Source organism: Tachyglossus aculeatus, chromosome X1 (assembly GCF_015852505.1).
Source record: "Tachyglossus aculeatus isolate mTacAcu1 chromosome X1, mTacAcu1.pri, whole genome shotgun sequence".
In the NCBI taxonomy this organism is placed as follows: domain Eukaryota; kingdom Metazoa; phylum Chordata; class Mammalia; order Monotremata; family Tachyglossidae; genus Tachyglossus; species Tachyglossus aculeatus.
In genome coordinates, this window is record NC_052101.1 from 35431629 (window position 1) to 35448835 (window position 17207).

At 43.1% G+C, this 17207-nt stretch overlaps 1 protein-coding gene across 2 annotated transcripts in view; it reads right to left on the bottom strand.

Annotated features, from left to right (window-relative positions):
- GRIA1 (glutamate ionotropic receptor AMPA type subunit 1) overlaps positions 1–14568 on the bottom strand; it is a 245710-nt gene extending 231142 nt beyond the window's left edge. For both annotated transcript variants that reach the window (XM_038772259.1, XM_038772260.1), the window contains exons 1-2: positions 14102–14568; positions 11803–11940 (exon numbers count right to left, since the gene is read on the bottom strand). In XM_038772259.1, the coding sequence (XP_038628187.1) occupies positions 11803–11940; positions 14102–14183 (220 nt within the window). In that variant the 5' untranslated portion in view covers positions 14184–14568. The remainder of the gene's footprint in view (positions 1–11802; positions 11941–14101) is intronic.
- Positions 14569–17207: the final 2639 nt, after the last annotated feature.

Below are 17207 nucleotides of genomic sequence, written 5' to 3' on the forward strand. Positions count from 1 at the left end.
TGTCACCAAATCCTGTTGATTCTTTCTTCACGTCGCTAAAACCCAACACTTCTTCTCCATCCAAACTGTTACTATACTGATCCAAGCATTTATCCTAACCCGCTTTGACTACTGCATCTGCCTCTTCACTGACCTTCCTTCCTCCTGTCTCTCCCCACTCCAGTACATATTCCCTTCTGCTGCCAGGATCACTGTTACAAAAAACAAGCAAAATACCCAAAACCAAACTAAAAAGCATTTAGTCCACATCTCCCCACTCCTCAAGTACCTCCAGGGGTTGCTCATCCAACTCCACATCAAACAGAAACTCCTTGTCACCATCTTTAGAGTACTCAATCAGCTTGCCCTCTCTCCTACTTTTCTTCACTGACCTTCTACTACAACGCAGCACAAAGACTTCACTCTTCTAGTGCCAGCGTGCTCACTATGCCCTAATTCTATTTATCTCGCCGCCGACCCCTTTCCTTCATCCTCCTTCTGGCCTGGAATGCCCACCCCCTCCGTATATGCCAGATTACCACTTTTCCCACCTTCAACACTTTATTAGGATCTCATGTCCTCCAAGGGACCTTCCCCAAACAATCCCTCTTTTCCCTGACTCCCTCTCCTTTCAACATAATAATAATAATAATAATAAGGATGGCATTTATTAAGTGCTTACTATGTGCAAATCACTGTACTAAGTGCTGGGGAGGTTACAAGGTGATCAGGTTGTCCCATGGTGGGGGGGGGGGCTCACAGTCTTAATGCCCATTTTACAGATGCCCAGAGAAGTGAAATGACTGGCCCAAAGTCACACAGCTGACAATTGGTGGAGCCAGGATTTGAACCCATGACCTCTGACTCCAAAGCCCGAGCTCTTTCCACCGCGCCACGCTGCTTCTCTTATGCACTTGGACCCAAACTCTTTAGGCATTTGTATTCACCCCACAGCACTTATGAACATATCTATAAATTATTTAATTATATTGTTTGTCTCCCCCTCTAGACTATAAACTCACTCTGGGCAGTGAATCAGTCTACAAACTCTGTTTTGCACTCTCCCAAGCACTTAATACAGTGTTCTGCATACAGTAAGCGCTCAGGAAATACCATAGCTTGACCTACCATAGCACTTAGCACAGACTGGGCCCATAGTAAATGCTCAACAAATTTCACAATTATTAGCTGCAAAATTCTCATCAGTCCCCACTCACCATGCTATTGACAAAGTGAACACGAGTATCTACCAGGGCAGCATAAAAGCAGGTCTGAACCTCATTCCTCAAGACTGATGGTTGAGTAATGGGATACAGCCTGGAGATTTGTGTGTCCTATTTGCTAGGTCTTGACTGATGCATTAAAGCTATTGGTAGATAAGTAAAATCAAAATACATAGTTGGGAATCGGACCAGTCCCTGTCCCCTTGCTAAGCGTGAATTAGTGGATAGAGCACGGGCCCAGGAGTCAGAAGGACCTGGGTTCTAATCCAGGCTCTACCACTTGTCTTTGTGATCTTAGGCAAGTTACTTAACTTCTCTGTGCCTCAGTTACCTCATTTGTAAAATGGAGATTAAGACTGTAAAACCCTGTGGAACACGAATGTGCCCGCTGTTGGTTAGGGACTGTCTCTATATGTTGCCAACTTGTATTTTCCAAGTGCTTAGTACAGTGCTCTGCACACAGTAAGTGCTCAATAAATATGATTGAATGAATGAATGAACATGAACTGAGTCCAACTTATCTACCTCAGCACTTAGTACAGTACCTGGCACATGGCAAGCACTTAAAAAATGCCATTGAAACAAACCCTAGAATTCAAAAAAAAAAGCTAGCCCCAGTGGAATGGGGACTGTGTCTGACCTATCTTGTAATAATAATAATGATGGCATTTATTAAGTGCTTACTATATGCAAAGCACTGTTCTAAGCACTGGGGAGGTTACAAGGTGATCAGGTTGTCCCACGGGAGGCTCACAGTCTTAATCCCCATTTTACAGATGAGGTAACTGAGGTGCAGAGAAGTGAAGTGACTTGCCCAAAGTCACACAGCTGACAGTTGGTGGAGCCTGGATTTGAATCCATGACCTCTGACTCCAAAGCCCGTGCTCTTTCCACTGAGCCACGCTGCTTTTCAGCACCTGCTACCATGCTTGGCACATAGTAAGCACTCAACAAACACCACAACTATTAAAAGAGAGCCTCTTACTACACTCTGAACATCTACCAAATCAGTTAACAATCAGAGGTTTAACCATAGCAGTCTATGCTTCAAAAATACTTTTCCATAACAAATTAGCACAATTTCACACCTATAGGGCATGTGTTATAGTGGAGGAATATTCCATTTTGAGATGCTGTGTGATAGAGAGATAGATGGTTATGGGTAGAATCCTTTTTAATGTATGTACATGCAAGGAAGTAGGACTGCAGCTGCCACAATTCGAGGAGTGTGTATTACACTAAAGAAATGTGTTGAACGGCAGAGAGAAGGATCATTTTTAGCTAATTGAAGTGGTGGCTGTCATCTGGGTATGCTGTATAGCTTCAAAATTACAGTAATAATGGTTATTCATAGCACAGTAAACAATCAGTGCTCAGTTCAGATTTGGCATAGGCTTTAAATAAACTTCATACAAGTCCATAATTCCTATTCACTAATCACTTCCAGTGTCTTCATCATCATTTAATGGAATGTTAGAATCTAACCGAGAAAAGCCCAATATAGACAGGCAGGGATCTGGTATTTCACAGACATCTCAGGAAAGGTACTTCCTTCCATCCCTTAGCTTTTCTTGACTCAACAGGAAGATCTATGGCCACTGAACAACCACCTAAACCATTCTCATCCTGAGTCTGTCAGGATGCAAAACCTCCAATAATTCTCCCTTCAGACTGAATTCTGAACTCCACAATTTAAACAAAGGATGTAGAGAATTGAGCATGAGAAGAGCCATCAAGAAAGGTTTGAGCTGTAAGACCTATGCCTGTTTTTTATAGAAGGCAGACAAGACGGCTCCTGGACAGTTTAATAAAGGTCATTGGGTATGTGGATTGCTCTTGCACAGAGGAAAGTGTCAGCTCTTCGTCCTCACTGAATATAGAACAAAAGGACATCAGCTTAAACTGCATCATGAAGGATTTAAGTTAGCTTGGAAGGATTCTGTTCATCTGTGGGCCCTGCCAAGGCTATCAAACATTTGAATGAGTTCTTGAAGAAAAGTTGGGAATCTTTCTCTGGCAACCTTCTTTCAAAATAAGATGGATTCTCATTTGTCTGGGATGATTTAGTGAGACCTTCCCTGGAGACAGGGAATTGGATCAGTTGACCTCAGCATCCTGTCTAGTTCTGAGTCAGTTATTTTCACCATGGGTGCTTCCCAACTAATTGCCAAGCTAAGGGCTGTGTCTAGATTTTTTCTTGTACTGTTCAATTCTCTGACTTCACCACACTTAGTAGAGTACTGGGCACTCTGTGGAGTCAATAAATGTGAAATGAATTTAGGCATAAAGAGTTGGTTTCATCTGGTGCTTACAAGACTTTCTGTACAAGACAGAATCTTAAATTGTGTTAGGAAAATCACGTGCAGCAGATGGAGTTCCCTGATGCAATTTTCCTCTGTCTCCCCCTTTTAGACTGTGAGCCCACTGTTGGGTAGGGACTGTCTCTATATGTTGCCAACTTGTACTTCCCAAGTGCTTAGTACAGTGCTCTGCACACAGTAAGTGCTCAATAAATACGACTGATTGATTTTAAGAAATCTACTCAGAGAAGGAAACTGACCTAGTGAATATCTCAATGGTTCATTAGTCAGGGGACCACTCATCTACTGCTTGTCCAGTTGGTCTCTTTGCTGAAATTTCTCCTCTCAAAAATGGAGATAGTTCTACCTACCACATAATAATAATTTTAATAACAAAATAATAATGGTATTTAAGTGCTTACTATGTCCCAAGCCCTGTACTGAGCAATGGGGTGGATATGTCCCTCCCCTACACCAGACTTGCAGTTAAGTGTGAGGGAGAAGAGGTATTTAAGCCTCATTTTACAGGTGAGGAAACAGACTCAGAGAAGTTAAGTGATTTGCCCCAGGTCACACAGCAGGCAAGTGGCAAAGCCAGAAGTAGAACCCAAGTCCTCTGACCTCTATATTCGTGCTCTTTCCCCTAGGCCACGCTGCTTTACCTACTTTGAGGAGTAAGGAAATTGTGTTTATGTGGTCCACTTCTAGGCTGGCTATTTCATTTTGGTGGAAAACACAGACACTGGCTTACCATCCCAGATGTGTGTATCTTTCCTTTCAAACTCTCAAAGTTTAAAAGGTGGACAATAGTGAGGAAAAAGTATGGTTTAAAAAAAAAAAAATCAGTGAGCTTTCCAGGATTCAAGTCCTAAAGTGCTGTGACAGCTAAATTGAGCATATACTGAGCAGGCTCTAACCAAGACAGTGAAAAACACAGATTTATATATACATACTTCTATCTTGACACTGAATCCTTGCCCAAATCCTCTCTCTGGCGTGGCTCTATCTCCCCCTTCACATAAGACAGACTACCACTCTCCCCTCCTTCAAAGCCTTATTAAAATCACATCTCCTCCAAGAGGCCTTCCCAAACTAAGCTCTCAATTCCCCCTACTTCCTCTCCCTTCTTCATCACCTATGCACTTGGCTCTGTACCCTCTAAGTACTTGGTATTCACTTCAGCCTCCCAGCACTCACGTACCTATCCATAATTTATTTTAATGTCTGTCTCCTCATGTACATTGCAAGTTTGTTGTCAACAGTGAATGTGTCACCTAACTCTGTTATATTGTACTCTCCCAAGTGCTTAGTACAGTGTTTCGTAAACCCTTGATAAATAGGATTGACTGAGAAACAACACAGAGTTGGTAGACATGATCCATGGCCACAAGCAGCTTAAAATTCTCCAGGGTCGGGGGGAGGGGGGGAAACAGACATTAAAATAAATTACAGATATAGGAAATAGTAGAATATAAGGATATGTACATAAGGAAATATGGGGGTAGGGTGATCATACCATCATTATTACTATTATTGTTATCATCATCAAAGTGCTTAATGGGTACACAGCCAAGTGCATGGTTGATACAGAGGGGAGGGTGGATAGGAGAAATGAGAGCTTGGTTAGGGAAGGCCTCTTCTTGGAGATTTTGTTTTAGGAGGGTTTTGTAGTGGGGAGAGTGGTTGACTATTTTATGTAAAAGGGTAGGTAATTTCATGGCAGAGGGAGGATGTGGGAAAGGGGTTGGAGATGGGATAGATGAGTTGAGATTGAAGCACAGAGTGTAGCTGGGCATGAAAGGAACAAAGTATGCATCTTAGGTTGTAGTAAATCAATCAGGTAAGGAAGGAGGGGCAGAACGCATTGAGGGCCTTAAAGCCAATGGTAAGGCATTTCTGTTTGATGTGGGGGTGGATGGGCAACCATTGGAGGTTCTTGAGGAGTGGGGAGACACGGACTGAATATGTTTTCAGAAAAATGATCCAGGCAGCAGCATGAAGTATGAACTGGATGGGAGAGAAAGGAGGCAGGGAGGTCAGAGAGGAGGCTGATGCAATAATCAAGGTGGGATAGAATAAGGGTTTCAATTAACTTGGTGGCAGTTTGGATAGAGAGGAAAGGGTGGATTTTAGTGATGTGAAGCTAAAACAGAAAGAATTTCAAGACAGATTGAATGTGTGGGTTGAATGAGAGAGATGTCATGGTTATGGGCTTGTGAGACAGAGAGGGTGGTGGTGCTGTCTACAGTGATGGGAAAGTCATTCATTCATTTGTATTGAGTGCTTACTGTGTGCAGAGCACTGTACTAAGCGCTCGGGAAGTACAAGTCATGGGCAGACAAGGTTTAGGTAGGAAGATGGGTTCTGTTTTGGGCATGTTAAGTTTGAGGTGTCGGTGAGACATCCAAGTAGAGATGTCCTGAAGGCAGGAAAAAGTGTGAGACTGCAGGCAAGGCGAGAGGTCAAGGCTGGTAAGGCAGACTTGGAATAATTTGCTTAGAGATGAAGTTGAAGCCATAGGAGTTAATGAGCTTTCTAAGGGAGTGGATGTAGATGGAGAATAGAAGGGGAGCCAGAATGAGCCCTGAGGGGCGCTCTCAGTTAGAGGGTGGGAGACTGAGGAGGAGTCAGTACAGCATAGTCTTGTGGAAGGAGTATGAACTTGGGAGTCAGAGGATCTGAATTTTAATCCCAGCTCTGTTGTGTAACCTTGAGAGAGTCCCTGTATCAGTTTCCTCATCAGTAAAAATGGAGGTTCAACTCCTTTTCTTCCTCCTACTTACACTGTAAACCCTGGGGTAGGACAGGGACTGTGTCACACCAGCTTATCTTGTATCCACTCCAGTGCTTAATACGGTACTTCACACACAGTAAGTGCTTAACAAATACCACCATTATTATTAAAGTGACTGAGAAGGTTTGACCAGAGAGACAGGTGGAGAACCAGGAAAAGACACTGTCAGTGAAGCCAAGATTAGCTACTGTTTCCAGGAGAAAGGGGTGGCCTACAATGTCAAAAGAAGCAGACATGTCAAGGTGGAGAAAGACAGAATAGAGGCCATTAGATTTGGGAAGAAGGTCATGACTTAGAGAGGGCTGTTTCCATACAGTGAATGGGGAGGAAGCCAGATTCCAGAGGGTTGAGAGAGATGGAGGAGAGGAAATTGAGGCTATGAGTGTGGACAAATTATTCAAGGGGTTTGGACAGGATTGGTAGGAGGGAGATGGAGCAATAACTGAAAGGAGCTATGGGGTCAAGGGAAAGGTTTTTTTTTTTTATGATGGGGAGACATGGACATGTTCGAAATAAATGGGGAAGGAGCCTAGTGCTTAATACTCTACTTGGCACAAAGTAAAACTTTTGCAAATGCCTCAAATATTATTCACTTGCCTCAAGATGCTCCAAGGCAGACATTTCACAAGGAGTAAGAAGACTCCAGAGGGCTTGACCTGAAATTACAAATAGAACCCACCATCCTACCCACAGGACATGATCCAAGCAGAGACCTAACCCAGCTTCAGTTTTTCCAAATGTGAAATGGAGACATTACAGCACTCGAACTGATTATAGTATATACAAGACAAATGAATTAAGGATAGTAAAACAATAAGGAGTTCTGATAAAAGTTGACATTTGCATTTGAACTCAAGTAGGCTTATTACAACCTTATATTCTAGACAAGATATGAACAGAAACTGTTTTGTTTTCCCCTCCTATTAATTCAAGGCATGTTCCCTAGTGCCCTCCCGTCAGGTTTATTAGCTTTATAAACAGTGTGCCTTGCAATAATTCAAGGTTCTTCAGGATCTCCATCATTACCAACTGCATAGAATCATTACAGTTTGCCCCCAATACAGTAATAACCCCTGGTAGGAGTTTTGTAAAGAATGATGACCAGAAGTGTCTAGAAAGCATTTCCCATAGGCAAAGTGTCTCATAAATGCTTATTATTATTAATGGCATTAATAGTTACAAGAATGGGAGTCATCTATTCTGAGCCACATTGAACCTATAAATTAGGCTGCCTTGGTTTAGGGTTTGAGTAGCATTGCAGGAGTCAGAAACTCTGAGCCTAACCATTCGTGACTGGGGGAAAAAAAGAGCTTATTAGTAAAACTAGTATTTTGGGGGCAGAATATATTCTACAGGATTTGGGTTTGCTTTATGTAAGAAAAAGGGGTATTTTCTAAAATGTAGCCATTAATTGGGCCCTGCTGCTGATTTAAATCAGTCTATCCAGTTCCCATTTTCCCCATCTAAAAAATGAGCAGAAACCCATTTCGCACCACCTGGAGAGGAATGAGGAATTAGGAAAATTTATAAGGCACTTTAAGATTTACAGATGATAACCCCCTCAGAAGTATTAATTATCGTTACATATTTACCAGGGGCCTAAACAAATTTATTAAGATTACCTCAGCTGCCATCTATCTACATTAAGGGAATTATCCTTCACTTTAGATTTTGTCATTTGGTGATTGCTCTTTCCCTCTTCTCATCACTGTTTTGCCACTTTACACAGTCCTTGAGAGGACTATGACCCCCTTACCACAATATATTCCCACTCATTTTCCTCTGGCTCCTGAACGGGAAGAAAGAGGAACAGTGTGGACTCATGGAAGGAGCAGAGAAGTGTGAGGAAGACGACCTGGTCTGGAAGGTGGCCAGAGCCACCACTGCCTGCTGTGTGACCTTAACAAATCACTTAAATGCTCTGTGCCTCAGTGTCTCAACAAAATGGGGAATTGGGGAATTGAATACCGTTCTCCCTTCCCTTTATGCTGTGAGAACCTTGCGGAACAGGGACTGTGTCTGATCTGATTGTCTTTCATCTACAGCAATGCTTAGGCACGTGGTAAGTCCTTAAATACCACAATTATTATTATTGGAAGACTTGCTCTAATTCACAATAGCATCATTTTCAATGCCAGCCTGTGACATTAGGGTTTATACCAAAGCATGATTTGCAGAAACAGTATGGCTTAGTGGATAGAGCACAGGCCTGGGCAGCAGAAGGATCAGGGTTCTAATTCCAGCTCTGCCACATGTCTGCTGTGTGACCTTGGGCAAGTCATTTCACTTCTCTGGGCCTTAGTTACCTCATCTGTAAAATGGGGATTTAGAGCGTGAGCCCCATGTGGGGCAGGGACTGTGTCCAACCTGATTAATTTGAATCTACCCCAGGACTTACAGTACTTTGCACATCGTAAACACTTAAGTACCATAATAATAATATTATGCACACCTGACCTAAGGCCAGAGGGCTTCTGTCCTTTTCTACTCCATGGAAGCACAAAAGAGATGGGCTCACAGGACTGTTTCACTAGGAATTCAGTAAAGTGCTTGCTCATGTGATTCTGATTACCTGCCATCTAGAGCTAAATGCTAGACAAGAGCAACAACAGGTTCTCCCATAGAGATGATTTTCTCTCTTGTTTTGAAGATAAACCTGTTACTTTTCAAATCTCCAGCAAAGAAAAAAAAAAAAAGTAAGCTTCTGCATCTGTTCCACGCACAGCCTGGGAAGCTAGGCATTTAAAACCAGCAAATCAAGCCAAATCAAATGCACCTGAGGGAACCAAAGTTTTTCTCCGTCCTCCGAGCCAGGTTCAGTAGTGCAGGCTTGGTGAGAGTTTCTTGGATTACAAAATTTAAGTTTCTTGTAGAACAAACCCTCAGTTGTCTGTACCAATGGAGACAGGGATGGCATACATAACTGAATTTCATAAATAATATCTAGCTGCTTTCTTGGTAGGGTCAACCAACTTGCCCATCAAAACTTTCCACTAGAGCTGTCAACAAGTAGCAGACTTATTTGGTCTGTATTAAGGAAATACTTCTCACCTGGCCTCATTACCTTCCTCTTCCCCCACGGACTAATGGAAAAGCTAATAAGTGGTAAAATGACCCCAAGATAACTCCACTGGTGGAGAAGCCAGAGGTATAAGGAATCCACATCAGGAATAATTTATCTCCTGCTAGATTGCCAAAAGGTATTATTTTTCAGCAAGAGTCCAAAGGATTTGCTGTAAGGCTGGATAAATAATGGTATTTATTGAACACTAAGTTTGTGCAGAGCACTGTACTACGGGGGAGGAGCAGTAAAGTGATTTGAAACAACGGAAACAAAAAAAGTAGGTAAATCAATTTTTCATTGTTGTTGGAATAACAGTCATAGTGAAAATAGTTTATTTTTTCCTCGATATCCAGTAACAGGAATAAGAACCCGAGGAAAGTTTAACTCCATTTCTGACTACCAGGGCAGCAGGCTGTGGAAACTGCAGCCACTTCTCATCTAGAGGGACAATAGAGAATTTCCTAATACTATTGAGATCATTATGTAATTGGTGACTGGGGACTCTTTTATGGTGTTTATTAAGCATGGTTCAGTGGAAAGAGCACTGACTTTGGAGTCAGGGGTTCAAATCCCTGCTCCACCAATTGTCAGCTGTGTGACTTCGGGAAAGTCACTTAACTTCTCTGTGCCTCAGTTACCTCATCTGTAAAATGGAGATTAAGACTGTGAGCCCCCCAGGGGACAAACTGATCACCTTGTAACTTCCCTAGCACTTAGAACAGTGCTTTGCACATAGTAAGCACTTAATAAATGTCATCATTATTAAGCCTTCACTGTCTCAGGCACTGAACTACACAGTGGGGTAAATTAGTGGTATGTGGTGTTTATTATGTGCAAAACACTTTACTAAGCACTTGGGAGAGTATGATACAACAGAATTAGCAGACACGCTCCCTGTCTATATTGAACTTACAGCCTAAAGGGGGTAGATAAGAGATAGGGATTCAGACTGTAGCCAACCTATTTTACAGATGGGGTAACTTGATTACTCTGTGCCTCAGTGACATGTCCAAGGTTGTACAACAGACAAATAGTAGAGCCAGAATAAGAGCACAGGTCTGAGTCCCAGGCCCATACTCTTTCCACTAGCCATGTTACTTCTTATGACGAGCAGTGAATGAAGAAAAGGTAACTGAAATCACGACGAGGTAGTTTTCAGCAAATCACGATGCATTTCAAACTAGCTCTAATGGAATGTTCCAAAACCAAAAAATTATGGAGTTCTGAAGACAGACATTTGAAAGATAGAAAACATTGTAATTAGAGCCTGGTTCCAACTCAATTTTCCCTGCCTGAGACTTTCTAGAATGCAAAATACCAAGGGGGTAGTGCCCACAGACATCTTTTCTCCAAAGGATATTCTCCTGCCTAAACATTTCCTAACCACGAGTTAGCAGTGTATATCCATCCCAATCATACCCTCCATCTGACATAGCTGCAGATAGAGAAGGTACTACCAGGCAGTTGAAAGAATAACATCAATTTTTGGCAAGGGCAATGACAAAGAGCCCCACAAGTGTTCTATAAACCCTCTTGGCCCTCGTGCCATTCCTTCCTCAAAGCCTTAAGCCACATGCTACCCCGAAAAAGCCCAAATGAAGTATCCCACTACCACAGAATCAACATTAAACCAGCTTTGGGAATCATCAGGTCCTTAGGGAAACAATCCTGGGGCATTCTTTGTGACCCCCATTTTTATGTGAGTGGGACTTTTTCCATTACCTGTCCAACTTCACTGTATGTCTTCTCCAGAATAATCACCGATAAGAAATAGCAGCATGGAGCCTTCTGGGTCTTCTAACAGGCAGTGTAACTAACTGCCCTGGCACTTCCTATTCAGACACTTGAATAGCTTTGATTACAGCTGTAATTTCAACAGGATGTGGAACCAGATGCAATCTGCAACTTCTCACCTGCCCCTCATTAGGAAGGAGGAGGAGGGAAGGAAATTTATGTTCCAGATTTTGATTCTAGAAAGACTTTCCCTATTGGGAACACAGATTGGGTTGTTTAGATTAATTAATTACTCCTCCATTAAGCTGCTTGGTTTCTGATGCCTATATTTTTTACTCCTTTGATGCGTAGCTGCTACCCCACTTCTGAACACGTGCACAGAAGTGCCAAACTGAGTTTCCCAGAGTTGAGATGAAAAAAGATGGCAATGGTTAAAAAAAAAATAAAGAAATTTGTTGGTCCAGTGTTTAAAGTCAGTCAAGAGAAACCCATTCTGGGAAGAATTGCTGGGATCAGAAGCAACAACCACTGGAATACATTGAAAGGACTGGAAAATTTCTCTTCTAAGTATGCTTTACATAAACGCCAATGAAGAGCCTGTTTCAATTTGTCTGCAACACCTACACATATTTCTCTTTTGAGCTGCAAACCCAGGTAGTAATCAGAGCGACAAACCGAAAATAGAGAGAATGGAAAACCATTACTTACAGGTGTATGTCATTTCAAAGCTGTCGCTAATGTTCACAATATCAATCTGGGGAAGCAGTTTAGGGGGGTCTGTGAATTGCGACAATGCAAACCTAAAAGCCGCATGTTCTTGTGCTTGCTGATTAGGAAATAATCCCCCTAAGGGAAAAAAAAACAAGAAACAAAACACACAGGTTTTAAATGCATTGTTCTGCAAGGCTCATTGTTAACACATTCCACTGATAGAACACAACTGTTCACCAAACCTTCTAGGTGTCTGTAATTAATCTTAGCTTTGTCACCTGCTGCGAAACTTTGGCACAAAGCACGACTTCCAAGAAGACTTGTCCCAAAGGGTGAGAGTTCAGTTAAACTCCTATTAGACATTGTGCCTGGCTTTTCTTTATATCCCGCATTATGTAACTGTAGCCTCCCACACCTCCCTGCCCCCAAAATTGGCTTTCATTTGCTATAGCTAAGGTGGGTTCAGGTCACAGAATGGGGAGGGGGGAGTGGATAGGAAGAGTATGTGCACATGTTTCTCTAACCTTCATTAATGCTGGGCATCACACACACAGACGAACACACCCTTACCCATTACATTTTAAAGGATCTCCATAGTCTCTTCGAAAACTACCCGGATAGTTCTTATCCCAGATAGAACCTCCCTCCACCACCCCGCCTTTCAGTGAATAATAATAATAATGATGATGATGGCATTTATTAAGTGCTTACTATGTGCAAAGCACTGTTCTAAGCGCTGGGGAGTTTACAAGGTGATCAGGTTGTCCCATGGGGGGCTCACTGTCTTAATCCCCATTTTACAGACGAGGGAACTGAGGCCCAGAGAAGTGACTTAACCAAAGTCACACAGTGAATGTTATAGAGGGGGAAAAGAATGATATATGCTGGTGCTAACAGAGAAGCAGTTAAGACAAAATTGAGAGCTTGGCATTTTGCAAAGACAGAAGGGACCTGGAAATAGAGGCATTAAGTTTACTGTAGCAAAAGCAACAACAAAAACAACACCCCCCAAAAATCACACACACACACACCACCAGGATACTGCTTAACAGGTGGCAGTGAAAAAAGCAAGTTAAAGCAATCTGACCACGATGTGGCTTGCTCACAGCTGACTGGTAGGGCATTAAAATAAGCCCTAGAATTTCAGAACAATAACAACGGGTACCTCACCCTGACCTAAACACAACCTTCAAACAGCACTGCTCTCCTCCTCCGCCCCAGACCCTTTGACACCTGAAACTCTCCCAACTGCGTCCACCCACGGCAAAAGAAAAATGAATCTGCCAGAAGCAGTAGAGCAGAGAGCTCGCTCCATAGCACAGACAGCATCCAATATAAAGGGAATATAGACCCGATCTTCTCGGGATTTTTGGATTTGCCCCCCACCCCCCAGTTTCTTTTAAAGGCACATGTTTGCTAATTAAAAAAAAAATTAAGGTAATGATTGATTCTCCACGATGGGGGTCGGATTTGGTGTTCAAAGAGTGGAGAGAGAAATGAGGTGGTAAGGGAGACACCAACAGTCATTAAAGCCCTGATGGTGCATCTGAATCCTGCCCGGGAGTCCCTTGAACTTAATCGGAGGAGAAGCTCAAAGGGAAGAGCCGGGAGGGTGAGGGCAAGGGACACATTTGGGATCTGGGAAACTGAAATGAAAGGGAATGGGAGAAGCGGGGGGAGGGAAGTGCACGGGGAAGTTACTGAATAGGGAGAGAGCGATCACTGTAGCGAGGCAGCGAGGGAGAGGAGAAACAAGCTATGGGAAGGCTTGTTAAGGTGCCTGCGATTCTGGGAATCCAACAGAACCTCGCTCTCCGGTTCCTCCCTCCATTCGGAGAGTCTTTCTCCCACGGACCTGGGAAATCGCTGTCCAAAAACATCAACATCACAATTTTTTAAAGATGGTTTCTGTTCCTCCACAAATGCCCCTGCATGCCTTCCTCGCACACTCTATACACACACACACACACACACAGCCGATTTGTTTTTTTTTTTGCAAAACATCGCTTCGTCCATTCCACAAGCCCCCAGTGTGTGCATATAACATCTTCTCTTTCCATCTCCCCCTTCCCCAAACCCACTACCCCTCCACCATCCCCCCCAAGCAACCCCCCAACCGCATTAGCAGCATCCCCCAGTCGGATGCATCGCCTCTGCTTCGTACAATGCCCACATCCCTTCTTTGCAAACCCGAGGCTCCAATGCATCAAGCTGAAGAAAGCCCCCCCGCCCCCCCCCCCAATCTCAGTCTGGCCAGAGAAAGTCACTCACAACACACCCAGCCTCTCCAACTCACCTATCTGGATATTGTTGGGGAAATTAGCCCCTAGTACTGCCCCTAGAAAACCGGTGCAGAAGAAGGCAAAAATGTGCTGCATATTCCCTTTTGCATTGGCGAAAAAGAAGCCCAGTTCCAACCATAGATTTGTGTTTTTTCTTCCTTTCTTTTCTGCTCTCTCTCTCCTCCCTTCTGCTGTTCCTTCTGTACAGTGTATCTGTTTCTCCTGGAATCCAGCACTTAAACTGCTGCCTTAGCACCAATTGACAGCAGGATTAACTGAGCACTGAGAGAAAGAAACCCTTCCTCTTCCACGCTCTCTAGCTCTCTGTCTCTCTCACTCACACACATGCACTCACTCACTCACACACACACACACACACAACCCACATCCGCACACACTATGCATTTCCATCATGTTAATGTCCCTCTCCTTACAATCACCTCCTCCACCTGCTGTTCTGGCTCTTCTGCCCGGGGGGCAAGGGGATGGGGTTGGCAGGGAGCCTGGCTTTGTCCTCTGAGGACAATTCAGCTCTAAAATCACCTCCTCCTCCACCTCTTTCTGCTCCCTAAACCGAAGCTGCCAGGCTGTGGAGCCCACTGAGAGTCAATACCGGGCAAAAAATCACCAACACGGGTCTCCACTTGGTCTCAGAGCAATCTCTTCCCGTTCTAGGTCACTTTTCGCTTGGAGAACAGGTGGGATTTGAGACACCTGGATCACTGCTCTGGCCAAATTAGCAGAACAGTCCAGCGCCTCAAAAATCCCCCAAAGGAAAGGAAACCGGGTGTTCCTTTGCTGTTGTTGTTTGCTGTCTTTTAGTGGAGGGGAAGAGTGAAAGGTGGAAAGACAGGCAGTAAGATGAAAATAACAGCTTATCCCATGCCGGTCCACAGTTGACCCATTCTCTGTGGTTCCATGTTAATTAGGTATGTTTTTACCCCTTGTCCTCATTCTGAAGTCCATAGCAGCTGAATCATGTGGGTGTGCTCGGAAGACCAACGGATACTTTACATGGAGCAATTAAATGAGTCATTTTGCAGTGATTTTAGTGAAAGGATTGAGGATCCCGGCTATTTTGCTATTACCTCCCATGCGTTCGCTGTACAATGGAAGTCAGATTTAGAAAGACAGGGATTCAAGCACAAAGCGTGGGAACCCTGACAATTTGTTGCCAAAGGAGAAGTGACTTGAACTTGGCTTTTTTGGGGAAGCAGAGATATCGGGGGTACCAGAAATGACTTTCTGATGGGCATCTAGTAAAATTTTGAAACGCTTCTTGTGGGTTTCCCACAAGCATTCCCTGGGGGAAATCGGCAAATTAAATAATACTTTGAATTTTTATAATGGTTTTTATTTTTTAAAGTGGTTTCATGTTTCACTCAGGTTTTCATAACGTGTTGTCACCACACTTTTTGGATAGAGTGCTATTAGTGTATCAGGGAACTCTTTCAACACCATGCATTTTGACGTGATTTGGAAAAAACCAGCTGTGTATATGCACATAGTGTTGGTCAAGGCATGTGTACCACAGCATGGGTTTACCTTAACATGGAGTTCACCAAGAACATAGCCCCCATTTTATAGGGGAGCTTACTGTACTTGTATCATTTTTCTCCTCACAACATCCCTGTGAAGTATTATTATTCTACTGAGAGCTCACCTCCTCCAGAAGGCCTTCCCAGACTGAGCCCCTTCCTTCCTCTCTCCCTCGTTCCCCTCTCCATCCCCCATCTTACCTCCTTCCCTTCCCCACAGCACCTGTATATATGTATATATGTTTGTACATATTTATTACTCTATTTATTTTATTTTACTTGTACGTATCTATTCTATTTATTTTATTTTGTTAGTATGTTTGGTTTTGTTCTCTGTCTCCCCCTTTTAGACTGTGAGCCCACTGTTGGGTAGGGACTGTCTCTATATGTTGCCAACTTGTACGTCCCAAGCGCTTAGTACAGTGCACTGCACACAGTAAGCGCTCAATAAATATGATTGAATCATTGATTGTTTTTATAGATGAGGAAATTGAGGCCCAAAGAGATTAAGCATCGGGTTACAGCAGGCCAGCTGCAGATCTGGGACTAAGACCTGGGCATCCTGAATCTCAGTCCCTTGCTCCTTCTTCAAGGCCATCTTGGAGAAGAAATGTAATTAAAAAATGAGCTGAAAGCCATTTCTCTTCCCCTGGTATCTGGGGTTGGCCCTCCAGATTATTGCTCTTTGGACATTGATTAGAATTATGTGGAGGGAGTAGCAGCATGGCCTAGTGGATACAGCACAGACCTGGGAGTTTCCTCTAGACAGGAAGCTTGTGGTGGACAGGGGATGTGTCTGTTTATTGTTATATTGTACTCCCAAATGCTTAATTTAGTGCTCTGTACAAGTATATGCTCAATAAAGTCGATTGAATGAGTGAATGAATGAGTTAGAAGAACCTAGGTTCTAATACTGGCTCCACCACTTGTCTGCTGTGTGACCTCGGTCAGGACACTTAACTTCTCTGGGCCCTAGTTACCACATCAGGAAAATGGGGATTCAGACTGTGAGCCCTATGTGGGACAGGGACTGTGTCCAATCTGATTAACTTGTACCTACCTTAGTAGGTAGATGGCACATGGCAAGCGCTTAAATACCAAAAAAAGAGAGAGCATAATTTCTAGTGAGAGAAAGCTTGTGGTTGGAAGACAGAAGGTTTCATTTCACTCTGTGTAAACTGGTTCACAAAGGAGCCAGAAATAGAATATTGAAAGCTAGTTTACTTCATCTTTCATTATGATAAATATTCTAAAAATGTAAAATTTAATGATAATATTTTGTAATCAATCAATGGTATTTACTGAGCAACTACTGTCTTCAAAGCACTGTACTAAGTGTTTGGGAAAGTACAGAGCAACAGTGTTGGTAGACACACTTTCTGTCAGTCTGGGGGATAGTTAGACATTAAAATAAATTACTGCTTTGTACATACTGCTATGGGGCTGAGGGTGGGTGACTATAATAATAATGATGGTATTTATTATGCACCTACTATATGCTATGCACTATTTAAAGGGTACACAGAACCAAATGCAAGGGTGACATAGAAGAGCAAAGAAGGGGAAATGAGGGCTTAGTTGG